The sequence below is a fragment of the Eretmochelys imbricata genome, chromosome 2, assembly GCF_965152235.1.
Source record: "Eretmochelys imbricata isolate rEreImb1 chromosome 2, rEreImb1.hap1, whole genome shotgun sequence".
NCBI classification, from domain to species: domain Eukaryota; kingdom Metazoa; phylum Chordata; order Testudines; family Cheloniidae; genus Eretmochelys; species Eretmochelys imbricata.
Window position 1 is genome coordinate 61,642,129 of NC_135573.1, and position 19,642 is coordinate 61,661,770.

Consider the following 19,642-nt stretch of genomic DNA (forward strand, 5'->3'; position numbering starts at 1 on the left):
TTATTCATTCAATGAGTTTAACCAGGAGAAAGAGAAGACATGACGAGCCGGCTCATCAGTTCTTTCACTGCTCACTGGAACATCTTCCACTTGTCCTTGAGGGGATGGTTCAGACCCAGTCTGTAGGAGAAGGAAATGTTTATAAGGGGAAGAAGGAAAGCTCATCTTTTAAAGCTGGGATTATGTTTGCAATATGGTTCTATAATACTGGCTTCTTTCTATCAATAAAGTTTGATGGGAAGTAGAAAGGAGGAAAAATCATGAACATGAAAAGTCTTTGGGGGCAGGAGCCTACTGAAGCCAAAGGGAGTTTTGCTATTGACTTCAATAGGGCCAGGATTTCACCCCATGTGTTTGCATAGCTCAAAAAGCCTCCAATTCTCACACGAGTGGATTTCAATAGGACAACTTGCATAACTAAGGTGAGCAGGATTTAACTCCACGATTGAAGTAGGTGCTGTAACTTCTAATCAAGAAGAGAAATGAAAAGTTGCCATATTAGCCACATATTTAACATGTAACTGGAATTCACCAGAACAATTTTTACTAGCTGCACAAAGCTGGCATTCACTCTGGAGTACTGGTGGCACCTTAGAGACTAACAAATGTATTTGAGCATAAGCTTTCGGGAGCTACAGCTCACTATGAAGTGAGCTGTAGCTCCCGAAAACTTATGCTCAAATACATTTGTTAGTCTCTAAGGTGCCACAAGTCCTCCTTTTCTTTTTGCGAATACAGACTAACATGGCTGCTACTCTGAACTCTGTAGACAGTAAACAACTGATAATGTTATGATCAGTAATCAAATTTAAAAACCCATAAAATAAATAATTTGATGTGTTCTCAAATGCCTATAAAACTTAACGTCTTCAAAAAACGGGACTATAAATTTGTAACATATGGGGCAATATATACTAACTCTTTTAGGATGGTTAAAAACAAATTAGTTGTCAGAGCTTTGGGTCCAATTCTGCTACCCTTACTCACATTGTGTAGTATCCTACTGTGGGAAATATACTTGATTTCAGTGGGACTATTTGCAAGTAAGGTATTATTTAAAATGAATAAGGATGATAGAATTGTGTCCTTTAACACTAAATATGTCTCAACCATTTATAACAGTTGCATAATGTAAAGTTATCAAAATCATGGTGCAAACATATGTACAGGTACTGACAACATATCACAGCTACTTATGAAGAACTACAGCATAGGATGGATGATTATTTGGCATTTTCCAAGCAATTTTTGTAAGTATGTAATGTTAAAATCCATACTGGAATTAGTGAGAAATGATGATCTGTTATGTGTAAGTTGGCTAACGGGCTTCATTCCAGTTACTGTCTAGTTGGACAATGTCATACCACTATAGGACAAGTCCTAAAGTCTTGTGGACATGAAAACAAGTAGTTTCCTGTTTCTTTTCCTATATCTAATTGAAGTTTTCAGTTTATTTTTAAGGGCCACATCCTTAATTAGTATAAATTGGCATAGCCCCAGTGGTTTCAATAGAGGTAATTCAATTTACACCGGCTAAGAATCTGGACCTAAGACTTGAAAGATGGGTTAATCTAGCCTCTTAATTTGGACAAGATTTTCAAAATGATGCTTTTTGTTGCAGGTTCAAAATGTGGTGTGAAAATTTGGTCATTTTATGTACATTTACATTTTCAATGGATAACACTTTCCAGTGAGTAAATCTATTGTGCGCTTGAATGAGAGTGCAAAAATTAGTGGAACTTGGAAGACCTGAAGGAATAATTACCTATTTAGACACCAGAGTTCCTTTTCAGCAAGGTTGGAGTGAAAATTTGTCTCCTAAACTTAGTAAACAGGTTTGTCTGCCATGTTGTTGTAGTTGTGTTGATCCTAGGATATGAGACAGACAACATAGGTGAGGTAATATCTTTTATTGGATCAACTTCTGGAAACTTCTCAATATGAAGGAGAAGGAAGCCAGACTAAATATTACTTCCTGAGAAAATGCAAGAGCCCAACTTGTATTTAGCTCAGACACTTTGTTTATTTCCCCAGACTTGAAGAGCTCTGTGAAGCTTGAAAGATTGTACCTTCTACCAACACAAGTTGGTCCAATAAAATATATTATCTCACCTACCTGGTCTCTCTCAGTTTTGCACATTTTAAGGAATTAGACACACATCAGTCAGATCCTCAGCTGAAGTTCTGGCCCTCAGAATAATGTGTGTAAAATCTTTTGGCCAAAACTTCTAGCGTGGGTTCCTAAAGTTACATGCCAACAGTAAATAAGTGGCCTAATTTTTTATAGGTGTACTCCCCTTTGCTTGACTTCAATCGATGTGGTAAGTGCTCAGCACTTCTGAAAATAAAGCCCTTTGTTTGGGTTTATGTAGATTGAGAGGTCTAAGTTTAGGGAATCCACATTTGAAAAGTTTGCCTTTTACTTTCAAATGTGCAACTGAAATGCCTAGAACAGCTAAAAATAATTATCATTATGCATGCACATTTTTGTGCACCCAAGTCCCCAGTAGGGCACTTAACATACACCCTTAGTGCACAGAGTCCTAAATGTCTGGCAAATGATTAATAAAAACACCCACCTCACCTCTGATTTCTTCTCTAAAACTGCCTTATTATTCTATCATTTATCTTACTGTACAGAATCAGCTAGATGGATCACTTCCACTTGATGTTCCAACAACGATTTCATTTTGTTTTCAGACTATGGGCTTGATCCAGCAAAGCACTTAGGACCAAATCTACAAAGGTATGTAGGCTCCTATCTTCCACTGACACAATAAAGGTTAGGATCCTAAATAACTTTGTGGATCAGGGCCTTAAGCACATACTTAACTTTAAATCATTGGGACACCTCACAAACTTAAATTTAAGCACATGTGTAAGTGCTTTGGTGGACTGGGACCAAAAAGAATTGGAAAGAATAAAAGAATAACTACTTGGTCTTCTCTACATTAGGAGATACACATTAACACATGGTAGACCTTGTCTGCTGAGACAAGTTTAAACCCAATAGTCTTTTGTCTATAGGTCATAGGGTGGCTGGCCCCAGTAAATGAAGTAGGTCCAGCTGCCCTGTGCCAGAGCTGGTGCGCCCATTTAGCCAATTATGAGAGTGAGGCAGCACCTGGGGGCTATAAAAGGTAAGGGAGAGACCTACTGAGGGAGAGTCCCAGTGAGAGTTGGTCAGGAGACTGGAGAAGTCTCTGGGGAAAGTTGCAGAAAGATTTCTGCAGGCCCTCCCTGGGAAGAGGGAGGAATGAACTAGGAGACTGTATGTCTGGGACCAGGGAAAAGGCTGACGGCAGAGGAGCAGTGAGAGTGGTTTGCTGGCTGCTGTCCCCAAGCCAGAGAACCAGGGATGGAGACAGTTGAAGGCAAGGGAGCAGCAGAGGAACTTACCAATTGACATCTCAGGGCCAGAGAGCTTCACCCAGAGTGAAAGGACCAGGGAGAATGAAGGAAGGCACACTGGCAAGGATGTTCCCAGCAGAGAGGCTGTGTGGGGTTCCCACTTGGAAAAGCATGGTTACACTCCAGTTGGAAGGGCTGGAAGGGCTGTCCCGGTACAAGGACAGGACTGGGCTGTGCTGGATAGCTAGGGCATGGTGAGAGACTCCAGGGCTACGCTGAAGAGCCGGGCCATGGGAGGGACACCAGAGCTGTGCTGGAGAGCCAGGCACTGGTGTAGTCCTAAAGTGAAGTATCTCCCTGTCCCCAGGCTGCGGGGGGTGAGGCACAGTGGTGTAGTGGAGCTGGATCGCTGTTCCAGTGTGTTTTAGCTCCATCACACTACTGGAGCCAGGACCTGGAGAGGGACGCTGGGGCTGGATGTTACCTATAGTGTTTGGATTATGCTGGGGAAGACTGGACTATTCTTGTGGGACTTTTGTTATGATTTATGTGCATGGGATTCTGTAATAAATGAGCCCCTCAAGGGCTATAGTTATACTTTGGAACACTCTGTGGACTATCTCTGGGGACTCTGAAGGAGGGGAATTGAGGCAGGCGTGCCTGTTATGCTGTGGCCTGCCGCAAGAGAGCACTCCAGGCAGGGGGCAGCGCTATGACACCACAACAAGTACTAAATCATATCTAACATTGGACAGGCTAATACATGTTGTAACATGATGGTATTGCCCAGTTTAGGCACAAACTTCAAGACTTCTACAACCCCCCTTTGGTTTTGGATGTATTAAGTGTTTACTCCATGCATTTCGCCATGGAAACAGAACTCCAGTCTACTATCTCTCTGCTTGGTGAAAACGTCTACACTGTGATAAAAGACCCACAGCATGGTTGCAGCTGCCCTGGGTCAGCTGGCTCGGGCTCGTGGGGCTCAGGCTGTGGGGCTTTACAAGTGCAGTGTAAACATTTGGGCTTGGGCTGGAGCCCTGGCTCTAGCACCCTCCCCCTTCGCGAACATCTGCACTGCAATTTTATAGCCCCGCAGCCTGAGTCAGCTGATCTGGGCCAGCCGTGAGTCTTTTCAAGAGTCATTAATCGACACCACAATTAGCTGTGGGTGGAATAGAGGCAATACTGAGAATGCAGCTCTGCACGGACTTGTAAACTTGCTTTTTTGTACCTGCAACGTTTTAAGATCTGACTCTCACTGAGTCATACAATCATGTAGACCTATTATCATCAGATTGGTAAAAAGGGAAATTCTTAAATTCTACTTCAACTCCCAGAGAAAGTTGTTGCTTGTATAACTCAACTCACTTCCCTTTGTAACAGCAGCCTGACTGTGCACTGCAAAACTATACTGTATCATTAAGATATTTCAGGACAAACTTTTCAGCTCCAGTGCTCATTGAAAAAGAGCTTTTAAAAATAGAGTGGTAGGGAGAGACTTTCAGAGGCAGAAAGGGGAGTCTGGCACACAACTGAAAGTCAATGGAACTAACTTCCCCTTGTGCCTTTGAAACACTCCCCCATAACGGCGTGTACTTCCAATCAGAAAAAGGGCAGCTTTCCCCAAGTTGCAGCGGTCTATACCATATGCCTTTCAAACGGTGTCTAAAGTCGATTCCACACTTCATAATGTCTTCCTGTTGCTATTAAGTAATGAACCTTTATCTGAAATTTATCTCCTAGACTAGGGCTCTTTCTGGGGGCAGGGATTGTGTATTTATATAGTACAAAGCATAATGGGGTCCCATGCCTTGATTGATTCATTAAAAATAATAATGAATAACTAAAACATTCACTTCAGATCATATTAATCACATTAAGGCAATTCTGGAGAAGTGCTAAACACCTAAGGGTATGATTCAGACTTTTCTCACTGACTTCAGGAAGCACTGGATCATGCCCTCAGTAAACACCAGGAATTCCCATTGAGACAAGTCATGATCAGAGCTGAGCACCTGGTCTTTATTCAGATTTTATTCAAGCAAAATTATAGCAGAAGTCAACAGGCAATATCCTGAGAAGTGCTGACCATCTGCAACTCCTGCTGAATTCAACAGCTGCTCAGCGCCACTCCAGCTCTGGTGCACAGAGTTTGCCTGAGTAAGGATTGAGTAAAACTAAGGACCTCAGGGTTTATTTAATCTGATGAGTTGCAGGTACTCAGCACCTCTCAGGATTTGGTTCATTAAGAACTAGACACAAGCACCAGTTAAATCTTTACAAGGTTCACATTAATACAGGAAAACTGACTTTGCTAGTCCTGTCTTTGTCCTGCAGTTGTTTGATTTTTATTGGGGGAGGGGAGTGGAAAGTGGATAGACTGCTAGTGCATATTAACTACCTGGAATATTTCAAAGTTTTACATACTGCTTTCTGCTTACAACCACCACCAGTCTCCATATCCTCCACGCACAAAAACTTCAGTATTTTATAAACAAGCTTTACTGGAATTAAGAACTTTGTCTTACTTACCATTTTTACGAAGTCAGTAAATAACTATCTTTTTTGGAAGCTGTGCATATTTTTGACGTTGTCTAAATGTGGAAAATCCTATTTGCTTCTATAGATCTTTGCTGTACTGTTACATGGGTACTGGATTGTGTAAAGTTACATTAGGCTATTTGCAGAATGATGTAACATAATGAAAAGTGAGGGGTGAAATAGCTTGATCTCCCTAAGGCCCTAGAAACACATGGGATACAGAGTAGAATTTGTTACTGCGCATTTCCTATAGGGTGACCAGATAGTAAGTGTGAAAAATCGGGATGGGGTCGGGGGTAATAGGTGCCTATATAAGACAAAGCCCCAGATATCAGGATTGTCCCTATAAAATCGGGACATCTGGTCACCCTAATTTCCTACCTATACATCTCTGCTCTTTTATATAGTAACTGACACTCAGTAAAAAGCTTTCCTTAGAATGCTACCTACGACATCAGGGTTTCTGTATGACAGCCAATTTAGTAATCTGCCGTCTCCCTGCTGCTCTATGCAGGCTGCTACTCGACAATTTCATGTCCCTCCAAAGACTATATGCATGGCCCAAGACCAAAAAAATGGCCTACACATGAAGAAAGCAGAAATCAGTAAGTTTTCTTTACACTGAGTGAAACTCTTCCTGTGCAGGAGGCAGCTCAAGGCCTCTGTGCCTCTTACATTCATTTAAGACCTCAAAATAGTCCCAGCTATGCCCTATTTTGAGGGATTTAAGTGGTGCATAGGCCTTGTGCTAGACCTCTGCATAAGACCTTTCATCCATAGTGGCTGGGGCAACTTAGGAAATACAGTTCACTGACATTTTAGAATATGACTAAGATCATGACATGTTTTTTCAGTTTTTAATCACATTAGCCCTTACTCAGACAATCAGAGGGAGTTTGCTTGAGTAAGGATCAAGTAAAAAATCTCAGTATTTGTCCTTTTTTGTTGTTGTTGCTGCTGCTACTATGGCAAAATCTCCAAAACAGTTCATTTCCCACAGTAACTCCATTAACTGAAGGGTATGTCTAGACTGCAAAGAAAACACTGTGACGCTGAATCTGGGAGCCTGGATCCATTGACTCAGGCTCACAGAGCTTGGGGTTCAGGGCTAAAAGGAGCAGTGTAGACATTCCTGATCAGGCAGGGGCCTGGGCTCTGAAACATGGCAAGGGTGGAGAGTCTTGGACCATCTGCGCCAGCCCACGCGGGAATGTCTACACTGCTATATTTAGCCTTGCAGCCTGAGCCCAGTGTGGGTTCTGAGACTCAGTGCTGTCGGTTTTCTTTGCAGTTTGGATACAGCCTGTGGCTCTTAAGCTGATCCTGGGCCAAATTCCTCTCTCAGTGTCAATGACTCAATGGAGGTTGCTCTGGATTTACACTGATACAGCCGAGAAAAATTTGGGCCAAAAGTTCTAAATCTGATCTTAGAAAGATGTTTATTTCTTAAGTCAGTGTGGCACTTTCTGCTCTCAGTTACACTTGAGCAACCCCACTGACTGCAGGGTGTCTTCTGCTGGCTTCTTTTGGTGGGGGGAGGGATTGCACAGATGTATGGTTGGGAGAAAAGTGGAACTCAGGAAAATGAGCAGTAACAATACACGCATCCTGCCTCTAAGGGCTTGTCTAGACTGGGAAAATGAGTGGTGTGTTAATTAACTAGTTTTAACTAACATTTTTAAACACCACTAGCACCCAGTGGTGACAAAAATGGTCATGTTTAAAAATGTTAATTAGTCACACACCCATCCCATAATCTGTAGGCTCTGGTTGGTGCCTCAGCTGCAGGTCCTACACTTCTGACAGTGACCATATCCAGGTAGTGAAAACAAAGGGAAGGCAAGAGGTTATTTTTAAATAGTTTAAACTTTAGTCAAAGAATGTCTGTTTATGCAACATAGCTGCTTCAGCAGAATACCTGGCAGCTGTCACCCTTACCACAATACTGCTTCAGGATGAGAGATTGTTTTTATTAAATGTCTCTTTTAAAAAAAAATATCAGTGTGAACTAACAGAATATTATCTGAGAAAAACTGTTCAGCTATATACGGTAGCAGACAGCATATGCATAGGCAGACTCCATCAATTATAATACTAGCTGTGTCATTCTTTGAACGGTGGCCAGTAGTGTACTTTAAAAGTCTATTGGGACTAAATGTCGTACTTGAATGGATTTTCATTACTTACAATTAGTGCTGCATGGCAAACGGATAATGCAATGTCACTTATTCAGGACCTTAACAATACCAAATTTAGTTCTGAGCAAAACTTGTTCAGTTTTGCTTATTTTTTGCGTAGACTGCATACGTTCCCTGCAGAATATTAAGTAAACCACAGGTCTTGGAGTCTGAACAAATGTTGAAACCAGTTCTGGGGAAGAGTATCTTAAATAAAAGCTTCCTTGTGTTGGTATTGTCTGAAAGGTCTTTTGGGACAAACAAAACCCTTTATTTCACTTCGTTCCAAATCGATCTCAATGCCTCGGCCAAGATCTAACAAAAGCACACCTTTTTAACTTCCCATCCAGTTTCTTTTTGTATACCAAAGACGTTTACTCTCTCTATTGAGAGCAATTAGTTTTCAGTCTGGATCAAAGCCTAGTCTTGCTGTCAGAGAAAACAGAAAGGAAAAAATTACAAGAAAAAGTGGGTCACAACTCGAACTTATAAGTTATAGGGCCCTACTCCATGGGAGAAAGTGAAGGAAGCAGTTTTACAAAAATACGGGTGTTCAAACTGAAGGGTCTTTTCTTGACTTACCCATCCATCATTCTTTGATACTCCCATAGTAAATCTCGGGAGGCTTTTCTGGTTAATCAACTATCCCTGATCCTTTTCCAATTGCACCAGAGACTAGTCTAATAAAAAAAAAATCCTCTAACCACCCCACCAGCAGTGAATGAGTACTGACTGCCAATGTGAGAAAACGAGTAGTCACACTACTGCCTGCCCCCAAAGGTTCTCTCTTCCTCCACTTTTCTCTCCCAGCAGACAAGCAGGGAGGAACAACCAAGAACTGAATTAAAATATACAAAACCTCCAAGTGTTACCTTACAGGACATAGCCCTCTAATTCCAGCCAAAAGAAACTTTCATATCTCGCTGCAGAGATAGGTAGGAAATCTAACAGTGGATCAGTCAAGTATGGCTATGCTGCCTAGCTGTTCCACTGGGAAACACATAGTGCTGTAAATTAAAGACTTTTTTTAAATGGCTGCTGTGGTAAACCTGATGAATGAGACCCACCACCATTTCAGATTGTGACTCACCCAAGAATTTGATTCATTATATCAGATAACAGAGCCAGCATAATTTATGGGGTTTATAGACATCGCATGCTTTGAAGGTTTGAATGCTACTTTAACTTAGTCATGAATGAATGACTTAGCTGTGTTATTGTAAATATGTTGGGGGTGGCATGTAAGAGCTGTGGACATGTTGCACATTCCATGAAGGCCAGAGAAGAGCGCTCCAGGAAGAAAACAACTTGCTGAAATGTCAGCTGAAGTAGCAAGTTCTAATTTCTTGGAGCTACTGTGCAATGGAAAGAGAAAGTCCATGGCACAGTTAAACATTTTTCTTCTCCCTGATCTCATGTTTCTACATCTTCTTAGCTATGTGCTTGTTGGTCTGGATCTGTGAGTCTAGGTGTTTTCTCCTTGCTAGGACAGTGATACTGAGCGCTGATAGCCAAAAGGTGTTCACCCTAAGAACAATAATATAACTCAACTGATAACACTATCACTTCTTAGACAGACAGATGATTGTGGAATCAAGTCCCACTCTCTGATCTGCAGTCTGGTGTGGGCAATGGTGGCATTACAGTGCAGTACTCTGCTGAACTGAGAGAAGTGCCACCCTTTAGATAAGATGGGAAACCAAGGCCCCTTATGCCCATCTCAGGTGGCTTTCCAGGGGAATGTTAAAGATTCTGGGATAAATACTCCTTTTGGCGAAACAGGTGCAACTCCCACTGACTGGCAATTATTAAAAATTAGATTATTGTAATGGTGTGGGGCTCACCTCACGTGAGTGTACACCAGGTGAGTGTGGGCACGCCTGCAATTTTTCTCAACTTCTCCACTCATTGTGCCCCTGGTTGGCCACTGCACTCCTGAGGCGGGTCTTCGGTGACCCAGCCTTCTGTCCACATCACATACAGTCCATGTGCACAGCAAAACAAACCCCTTCTGGGGTATACCATCCAACCGGGCCTATTTCAGGGCCCTCGGTAATGTCATGCAGCCCTCTCCATGCTCAGTCCTTAACAGTCCAATAGGGCCCATCACAGTACCCTCAGCTGGTATGTCCCTGCAGCCCGCCCTCGGCTCAATCTTTAACAGCTCAAAGGGGCCCATCATTGTACCCCTTCTTTGGGCGTGTCCTTCTCTGTAGCCCTCCCTGGGGTCAGTCCTTCCACAGTACAACAGGACCCATCATGGTACCCCTCCACTGGCAATGTCTCTGTAGCCCTCCCCAGACTCAGGCCCTGTTGGTGAGACTGAGGACCAATCTCAGTACCCTAGTTCAGTGGCTCTCTACCTTTCCAGACTGCTGTACTCCTTTCAGGAGTCTGATTTGTAGTGCAGAACCCCAAGTTTCAGCTCACTTAAAAAACATTTGCTCACAAAAATCAGACATAAAAATACAAAAGTGTCACTGCACGCTGTTACTGAAAAATTGCTTCTTTTCTCATTTTTACTATCTAATTATAAAAAAATCAATTGGAATATAAATATAATACTTACATTTCAGTGTATAGTATATAGAGCAATATAAACAAGTCATTGTATGAAATTTTAGCTTGTATTGACTGCACTAGTGCTTTTTATGTAGCTTGTTGTAAAACTAGCCAAATACCTACATGACTTGATGTACCCCCTGGAAGATCTCTGCAGACCACCTTGGGTACATGTACCCCTGGTTGAGAACCACTGCCCTAGTTGTCCAGCTTACATGTGAAGGTTCCTGCTCTGGGATGGAGCAGCACCCCAGGCATAGGCACTGGCTTCCTCATTTCCCTGGGGGTGTTCGACTGCTGCTTCACCTCAGGCCCTGCCCCCACTCCATCACTTCCCCCAACACTCCATCCCTGCCCTACCTCTTCCTGCCTCCACTCTGCCCCACCCCCACTCTGCCCCACCTCTTCCCACCCCATTCTGCTCCTTCCCCCAAGTGCACCCCATCCTCGCTCCACCTCCTCTCCTCCAGCACACCGCTGAACAGCTGATAGTAGTGGATGGGAGGCACTGGGAGGAAGGGGGAGGAACTGATTGGTGGGCCACTGGGAGGTGCTGTGGGGGAGGGAGAGGAGCTGATCGGCAGGGCTGCTGGTGGGTGCTAAGCACCCACTATTTTTTTCCATGAGTGCTCCAGCCCCAGAGCACCCCAGGCATAGAGTTGGTGCCTATGGTCACAGGGCTTCCTCCCTGGAGACTCTTTGCATGTCCTATAGTCCTCTGACCCCAGCTCTCTAGCTGGGTCAGTCTCACTTCAGCCCCCTTCTGGAGGGTAACAATTCCACGTACAGTCCCTTCCCTAGGCCTGTCCAAACTTCCTTCTCTCAGGGTGCAGCCCCCACTTTCCCAATGGCTGTTGCGGGGGACCCAAGCCCACCCAATACTCCAGGCCCCAACCCAGGGACCTTCTAAGTAGCAGCCACATGCCATGTCCCTCTTAGCCCTGGTCTACACTAGGAGTTGAGGTCGAATTTAGCAGCATTAAATCGATTTAACCCTGCACCCGTCCACACGACGAAGCCCTTTTTTTCGACTTAAAGGGCTCTTAAAATTGATTTCCTTACTCCACCCCTGACAAGGGGATTAGTGCTGAAATTGGCCTTGCTGAGTCAAATTTGGGGTACTGTGGACACAATTAGACAGTATTGGCCTCCGTGAGCTATCCCAGAGTACTCCATTGTGACCGCTCTGGACAGCACTCTCAACTCAGATGCACTGGCCAGGTAGACAGGAAAAGGCCTGCGAACTTTTGAATTTCAATTTCCTGTTTGGCCAGCGAGGCAAGCTGCAGGTGACAATGCAGAACTCATCAGCAGAGGTGACCATGATGGAGTTCCAGAATCACAAAAGAGCTCCAGCATGGACCAAAAGGGAGGTACGGGATCTGACTGCTGTATGGGGAGAGGAATCCGTGCTACCAGAACTACGTTCCAGTTTTTGAAATGCCAAAACATTTGTCAAAATCTCCCAGGGCATGAAGGACAGAGGCCATAACAGGGACCCGAAGCAGTGCCGCGTGAAACTTAAGGAGCTGAGGCAAGCCTACCAGAAAACCAGAGAGGTGAATGGCTGCTCCGGGTCAGAGCCCCAAACATGCCGCTTCTATGATGAGCTGCATGCCATTTTAGGGGGTTCAGCCACCACTACCTCAGCCATGTTGTTTGACTCCTTCAATGGAGATGGAGGCAACACGGAAGCAGGTTTTGGGGACGAGGAAGATGATGATGATGAGGTTGTAGATAGCTCAAAGCAAGCAAGGGGAGAAACCGGTTTTCCCGACAGCCAGGAACTGTTTCTCACCCTGGACCTGGAGCCAGTACCCCCCGAACCCACCCAAGGCTGCCTCCCGGATCCGCCAGGTGGAGAAGTGACCTCTGGTGAGTGTACCTTTTAAAATACTATACATGGTTTAAAAGCAAGCATGTTTAATGATTAATTTGCCCTGGCATTCGTGGCTCTCCTGGATATACTCCCAAAGCCTTTGCAAAAGGTTTCTGGGGAGGGCACCCTTATTCCGTCCACCATGGTAGGACACTTTACTGCTCCAGGCCAGTAGCATGTAGAATCATAGAATCATAGAGTCATAGAATATCAGGGTTGGAAGGGACCTCAGGAGGTCATCTAGTCCAACCCCCTGCTCAAAGCAGGACCAATCCCCAACTAAATCATCCCAGCCACGGCTTTGTCAAGCCTGACCTTAAAAACCTCTAAGGAAGGAGATTCTACCACCTCCCTAGGTAACGCATTCCAGTGTTTCACCACCCTCCTAGTGAAAAAGTTTTTCCCAATATCCAACCTAAATCTCCCCCACTGCAACTTGAGACCATTACTCCTTGTTCTGTCATCTGCTACCACTGAGAACAGTCTAGAGCCATCCTCTTTGGAACCCCCTTTCACGTAGTTGAAAGCAGCTATCAAATCCCCCCTCATTCTTCTCTTCTGAAGACTAAACATCCCCAGTTCCCTCAGCCTCTCCTCCTAAGACATGTGTTCCAGTCCCCTAATCATTTTTGTTGCCCTCCGCTGGACTCTTTCCAATTTTTCCACATCCTTCTTGTAGTGTGGGGCCCAAAACTGGACACAGTACTCCAGATGAGGCCTCACCAATGTCGAATAGAGGGGAACGATCATGTCCCTCGATCTGCTGGCAATGCCCCTACTTATACAGCCCAAAATGCCATTGGCCTTCTTGGCAACAAGGGCACACTGTTGACTCATATTCAACTTCTCATCCACTGTAACCTTTTCTGCAGAACTGCTGCCGAGCCATTCGGTCCCTAGTCTGTAGCTGTGCATTGGATTCTTCCATCCTAAGTGCAGGACTCTGCACTTGTCCTTGTTGAACCTCATCAGATTTCTTTTGGCCCAATCCTCCAATTTGTCTAAGTCCCTCTGTATCCTATCCCTACCCTCCAGCATATCTACCACTCCTCCCAGTTTAGTGTCATCTGCAAACTTGCTGAGGGTGCAATCTACACCATCCTCCAGATTGTTTATGAAGATATTGAACAAAACTGGCCCCAGGACCAACCCCTGGGGCACTCCACTTGATACCGGCTGCCAATTAGACATGGAGCCATTGATCACTACCAGTTGAGCCCGACAATCTTGCCAGCTTTCTACCCACCTTATAGTCCATTCATCCAGCCCATACTTCTTTAACTTGCTGGCAAGAATACTGTGGGAGACCGTGTCAAAAGCTTTGCTAAAGTCAAGGAACAACACGTCCACTGCTTTCCCTTCATCCAGAGAGCCAGTTATCTCGTCATAGAAGGCAATTAGATTAGTCAGGCATGACTTGCCCTTGATGAATCCATGCTGACTGTTCCTGATCACTTTCCTCTCCTCTAAGTGTTTCAGAATTGATTCCTTGAGGACCTGCTCCATGATTTTTCCAGGGACTGAGGTGAGGCTGACTGGCTTGTAGTTCCCAGGATCCTCCTTCTTCCCTTTTTTAAAGATGGGCACTACATTAGCCTTTTTCCAGTCATCTGGGACCTCCCCAAATCGCCAGGAGTTTTCAAAGATAATGGCCAATGGCTCTGCAATCACATCCGCCAACTCCTTTAGTACTCTCGGATGCAACGCATCCAGCCCCACAGACTTGTGCTCGTCCAGCTTTTCTAAATAGTCCCGAACCATTCTTTCTCCACAGAGGGCTGGTCACCTCCTCCCCATGCTGTGCTGCCCAGTGCAGTAGTCTGGGAGCTGACCTTGTTCATGAAGACAGAGGCAAAAAAAACATTGAGTACATTAGCTTTTTCCGCATCCTCTGTCACTAGGTTGCCTCCCTCATTCAGTAAGGGGCCTACACTTTCCTTGACTTTCTTCTTGTTGCTAACATACCTGAAGAAAGCCTTCTTGTTACTCTTAACATCTCTTGCTAACTGCAACTCCAGGTGTGATTTGGCCTTCCTGATTTCACTCCTGCAAGCCCGAGCAATATTTTTATACTCATCCCTGGTCATTTGTCCAATCTTCCACTTCTTGTAAGCTTCTTTTTTGTATTTAAGAGCAGCAAGGATTTCACTGTTAAGCCAAGCTGGTCGCCTGCTATATTTACTATTCTTTCTACACATCGGGATGGTTTGTCCCTGTAACCTCAATAAGGATTCTTTAAAATACAGCCAGCTCTCATGGACTCCTTTCCCCCTCATGTTATTCTCCCAGGGGATCTTGCCCATCAGTTTCCTGAGGGAGTCAAAGTCTGTTTTTCTGAAGTCCAGGGTCTGTATTCTGCTGCTCTCCTTTCTTCCTTGTGTTAGGATTCTGAACTTGACCATTTCATGGTCACTGCCTCCCAGGTTCCCATCCACTTTTGGTTCCCCTACTAATTCTTCCCGGTTTGTGAGCAGCAGGTCAAGAAGAGCTCTGCCCCTAGTTGGTTCCTCCAGCACTTGCACCAGGAAATTGTCCCCTTCATTTTCCAAAAATTTCCTGGATTGCCTGTGCACCGCTGTATTGCTCTCCCAGCAGATATCAGGGTGATTGAAGTCTCCCATGAGAACCAGGGCCTGCGATCTAGTAACTTCTGCGAGTTGCCGGAAGAAAGCCTCGTCCACCTCATCCCCCTGGTCTAGTGGTCTATAGTAGACTCCCACCACGACATCACCCTTGTTGCTCACACTTCTAAACTTAATCCAGAGACTCTCAGGTTTTTCTGCAGTTTCATACTTGAGCTCTGAGCAGTCATACTGCTCCCTTACATACAGTGCAACTCCCCCACCTTTTCTGCCCTTCCTGAACAGCTTATATCCATCCATGACAGTACTCCAGTCATGTGAGTTATCCCACCAAGTCTCTGTTATTCCAATCACATCATAATTCCCTGACTGTGCCTGGACTTCCAGTTCTCCCTGCTTGTTTCCCAGGCTTCATGCATTTGTATATAGGCACTTGAGGTAACCTGCTGATCGCCCCTCTTTCTCAGTATGAGGCAGGGGCCCTCCCCTCTCATGCGCTCCTGCTTGTACCTCCTCCCGGTATCCCACTTCCCCACTTACTTCAGGGCTTTGGTCTCCTTCCCCCGGTGAACCTAGTTTAAAGCCCTCCTCACTAGGTTAGCCAGCCTGCTTGCGAAGATGCTCTTCCCTCTCTTTGTTAGGTGGAGCCCGTCTCTGCCTAGCACTCCTTCTTGGAACACCATCCCATGGTCAAAGAATCCAAAGCCTTCTCTCCGACACCACCTGCGTAGCCATTCATTGACTTCCACGATTCCACGGTCTCTACCCAGGCCTTTTCCTTCCATGGGGAGGATGGACGAGAACACCACTTGCACCTCAAACTCCTTTATCCTTCTTCCCAGAGCCACGTAGTCCGCAGTGATCCGCTCAAGGTCATTCTTGGCAGTATCATTGGTGCCCACGTGAAGAAGCAGGAAGGGACAGCGATCTGAGGGCTTGATGAGTCTCGGCAGTCTCTTCGTCACATCGCGAATCTTAGCTCCTGGCAAGCAGCAGACTTCTTGGTTTTCCCGGTCGAGGCAGCAGATAGATGACTCAGTCCCCCTGAGGAGAGAGTCCCCGACCACCACCACCCGCCTCCTTCTCTTGGGAGCGGTGGTCGTGGAACCCCCAACCCTAGGACAGTGCATCTCATGCCTTCCAATCGGTGGAGTCTCCTTCTGCTGCCTTCCCTCAGACGTATCATCTGATCCACTCTCCGCATTAGTACCTGTGGAGAGAACATGAAAACGGTTACTTACCTGTATCTGCCCTGCTGGTACATGGACGTTCCCCTTTTTTCTTCTGGAGGTCACATGATGCCAAATTTCTTCACCATCCTTCTGTCCCTGATGTGCAGCCTGCTCTGAATCTTCAGACCCTTGTGCCTGTAGAAGCCTATCCTGACATTCGTCCAGGAAATCTTCAGTTTCTCTTATGCAACTCAGGGTCAATACCTGTTGCTCCAGACCTTGAACCTTCTCTTCCAGTATGGAGACCAGCTTGCACTTTGTACAGACAAAGTCGCATCTGTCCTGTGGAAGAAAGACAAACATAGCACATCCAGTGCAGGTCACAACAGCTGAACACCCCCCATCCATATTACCTTCCTTCTATGAGCTTCCTCAGGAGTTGTAGTAATTACTCAGAGAATCATACTCGGGAATCATTGTAGAACAAAGCATTGCAGTGTATGTTTGCTGGCATTCAAACAACATCTGTTCTTTATCTCTCTGTGTTATCCTCAGGAGAGTGATATCATTCATGGTCACCTGGTTGAAATAGGGTGCTTTTCTTAAGGGGACATTCAGAGGTGCCCATTCCTGCTGGGCTGTTTGCCTGTGGCTGAACAGAAATGTTCCCCGCTGCTAGCCACGAGAAGGGTGGAGGGGCTAGCCACGTGCTGGGGGGAGGCAAAATGTGACCTTGGAACGAAAGCACATGTGCTATGTATGTAATGTTAACAGCAAGGTTTACCACTGTTCTATAAAGTGTGTCTTTTTAAATACCACTGTCCCTTTTTTTTCCTCCACCAGCTGCATGTGTTTCAAAGGATCACAGGATCTTCTCCTTCCCAGAGGCTAGCGAAGATTAGAAGGCAAAAAAAACGCACTCGCGATGAAATGTTCTCTGAGCTCATGCTGTCCTCCCACACTGACAGAGCACAGACGAATGCATGGAGGCAGACAATGTCAGAGTGCAGGAAAGCATAAAATGACTGGGAGGAGAGGTGGCGGGCTGAAGAGAGGGCTGAAGCTGAAAGGTGGTGGCAGCATGATGAAAGGAGGCAGGATTCAATGCTGAGGCTGCTGGAGGATCAAACTAATATGCTCCAGTGTACGGCTGAGCTGCAGGAAAGGCAGCAGGAGCACAGACTGCCACTAAAGCCCCTGTGTAACCAACCACCCTCCTCCCCAAGTTCCATAGCTTCCTCACCCAGACGCCCAAGAACTCGGTGGGGGGGCCTCCGGCCACCCAGCCACTCCATCCTAGAGGATTGCCCAAGCAACAAAAGGCTGGCATTCAATAAGTTTTAAACTTTTAAAGTGCTGTGTGGCCTTGTCCTTCCCTCCTCCACCACCCCTCCTGGTGCTTCTCTCCTCCACCACCCCTCCTGGGCTACCTTGGTAGTTATCCCCCTATTTGTGTCATGAATTAATAAAGACTGCATGAATGTGAAGCAACAAAGACTGTATTGCCTCTGCAAGTGGTGACTGAAGGGAGGAGGGGAGGGTGGTTAGCTTACAGGGAAGTAGAGTGAACCAAGGGGCAGGGGGTTTCATCAAGGAGAAACAAACAGAACTTTCACACCGTAGCCTGGCCAGTCATGAAACTGGTTTTCAAAGCTTCTCTGATGCGCACCGCGCCCTTCTGTGCTCTTCTAACTGCCCTGGTGTCTGGCTGTGCGTAACCAGCAGCCAGGCGATTTGTCTCAACCTCCCACCCCACCATAAACATCTTCCTCTCACTCTGATATTGTGGAGCGCACAGCAAGCAGTAATAACAGTGGGAATATTGGTTTCGCTGAGGTCTAACCGAGTCAGTAAACTGCGCCAACGTGCTTTTAAATGTCCAAATGCACATTCTACTACCATTCGGCACTAGTTTATCCTGTAGTTGAACAGCTCCTGACTACTGTCCAGGCTGCCTGTGTATGGCTTCATAAGCCATGGCATTAAGGGGTAGGCTGGGTCCCCAAGGATAACTGTAGACATTTCAACATCCCCAACAGTTATTTTCTGGTCTGGGAATAAAGTCCCTTCCTGCAGCTTTTGAAACAGACCAGAGTTCCTGAAGATGCAAGCGTCATGTACCTTTCCTGGCCATCCCACGTTGATGTTGGTGAAACGTCCCTTGTGATCCACCAGTGCTTGCAGCACTATTGAAAAGTACCCTTTGCGGTTTATGTACTTGCCGGCTTGGTGCTCCAGTGCCAAGATAGGGATATGGGTTCTGTCTATGGCCCCACCACAGTTAGGGAATCCCATTGCAGCAAAGCCATCCACTATGACCTGCACATTTCCCAGGGTCACTACCCTTGATATCAGCAGATCTTTGATTGCCTTGGCTACTTGCATCACAGCAGCTCCCACAGTAGATTTGCCCACTCCAAATTGATTCCTGACTGACCAGTAGCTGTCTGGCGTTGCAAGCTTCCACAGGGCTATTGCCACTCACTTCTGAACTCTGAGGGCTGCTCTCATCTTGGTATTATTGCGCCTCAGGGCAGGGGAAAGCAAGTCACAAAGTTCCATGAAAGCGCCCTTACACATGCAAAAGTTTCGCAGCCACTGGAAATCGTCCCAGACCTGCAACACTATGCGGTTCCACCAGTCTGTACTTGTTTCCTGAGCCCAGAATCGGCATTCCACCGCATGAACCTGCCCCATTAGCACCATGATGCCCACATTGCCAGGGCCCATGCTTTGAGAGAAGTCTGTGTCCATGTCCTCATCACTCTCATCACTGTACTGACATCACCTACTCACCCAGTTTTGCTTTACCAAGTTCTGGTGCTGCATATATTGCTGGATAATGCGCGTGGTGTTTAATGTGCTCCTAATTGCCAAAGTGATCTGAGCGGGCTCCATGCTTGCCATGGTATGGCGTCTGCACAGAAAGAAGGTGCGGAACGATTGTCTGCCATTGCCCTGATGGAGGGAGGGGCGACTGACGACATGGCTACAGGGTTGGCTTACAGGGAATTAAAATCAACAAAGGGGGTGGCTTTGCGAGAAACTGAATGGCCTCCTCAAGGATAGAACTCAAAACTGGATTTAGCAGGCTGTTGATTTCACAGAGGGAGGGAGGGAGGAGAAAATGAATACAAAACAAATCTGGTCTATTTCTTGTTTTGAGCCACTTCATCTATCTTTATACATCTTGCTGGCAGCAGACTGTGCAGTACGACCACTAGCCATCGACATCTCCTGGGTGCTCGGCAGAAGACGGTGCAGTATGACTACTGGCCATCGTCTTCTGCTAGCTGCAGATTAAAAGACAGTGCACTGCTGGTAGGACTCAATTGCCATGAGACGAAACAAGGGAAATGACCTGGCTGAGTCACT

General features: G+C 45.8%; 1 protein-coding gene across 2 annotated transcripts in view; it reads right to left on the reverse strand.

Annotated features, from left to right (window-relative positions):
• Window positions 1-19,642, reverse strand: part of TRIM55 (tripartite motif containing 55) — a 65,370-nt gene continuing 45,728 nt past the window's right edge. For both annotated transcript variants that reach the window (XM_077808983.1, XM_077808982.1), the window contains one exon: window positions 1-120. In XM_077808983.1, coding sequence (XP_077665109.1) covers window positions 1-120 — 120 coding nt within the window. The remainder of the gene's footprint in view (window positions 121-19,642) is intronic.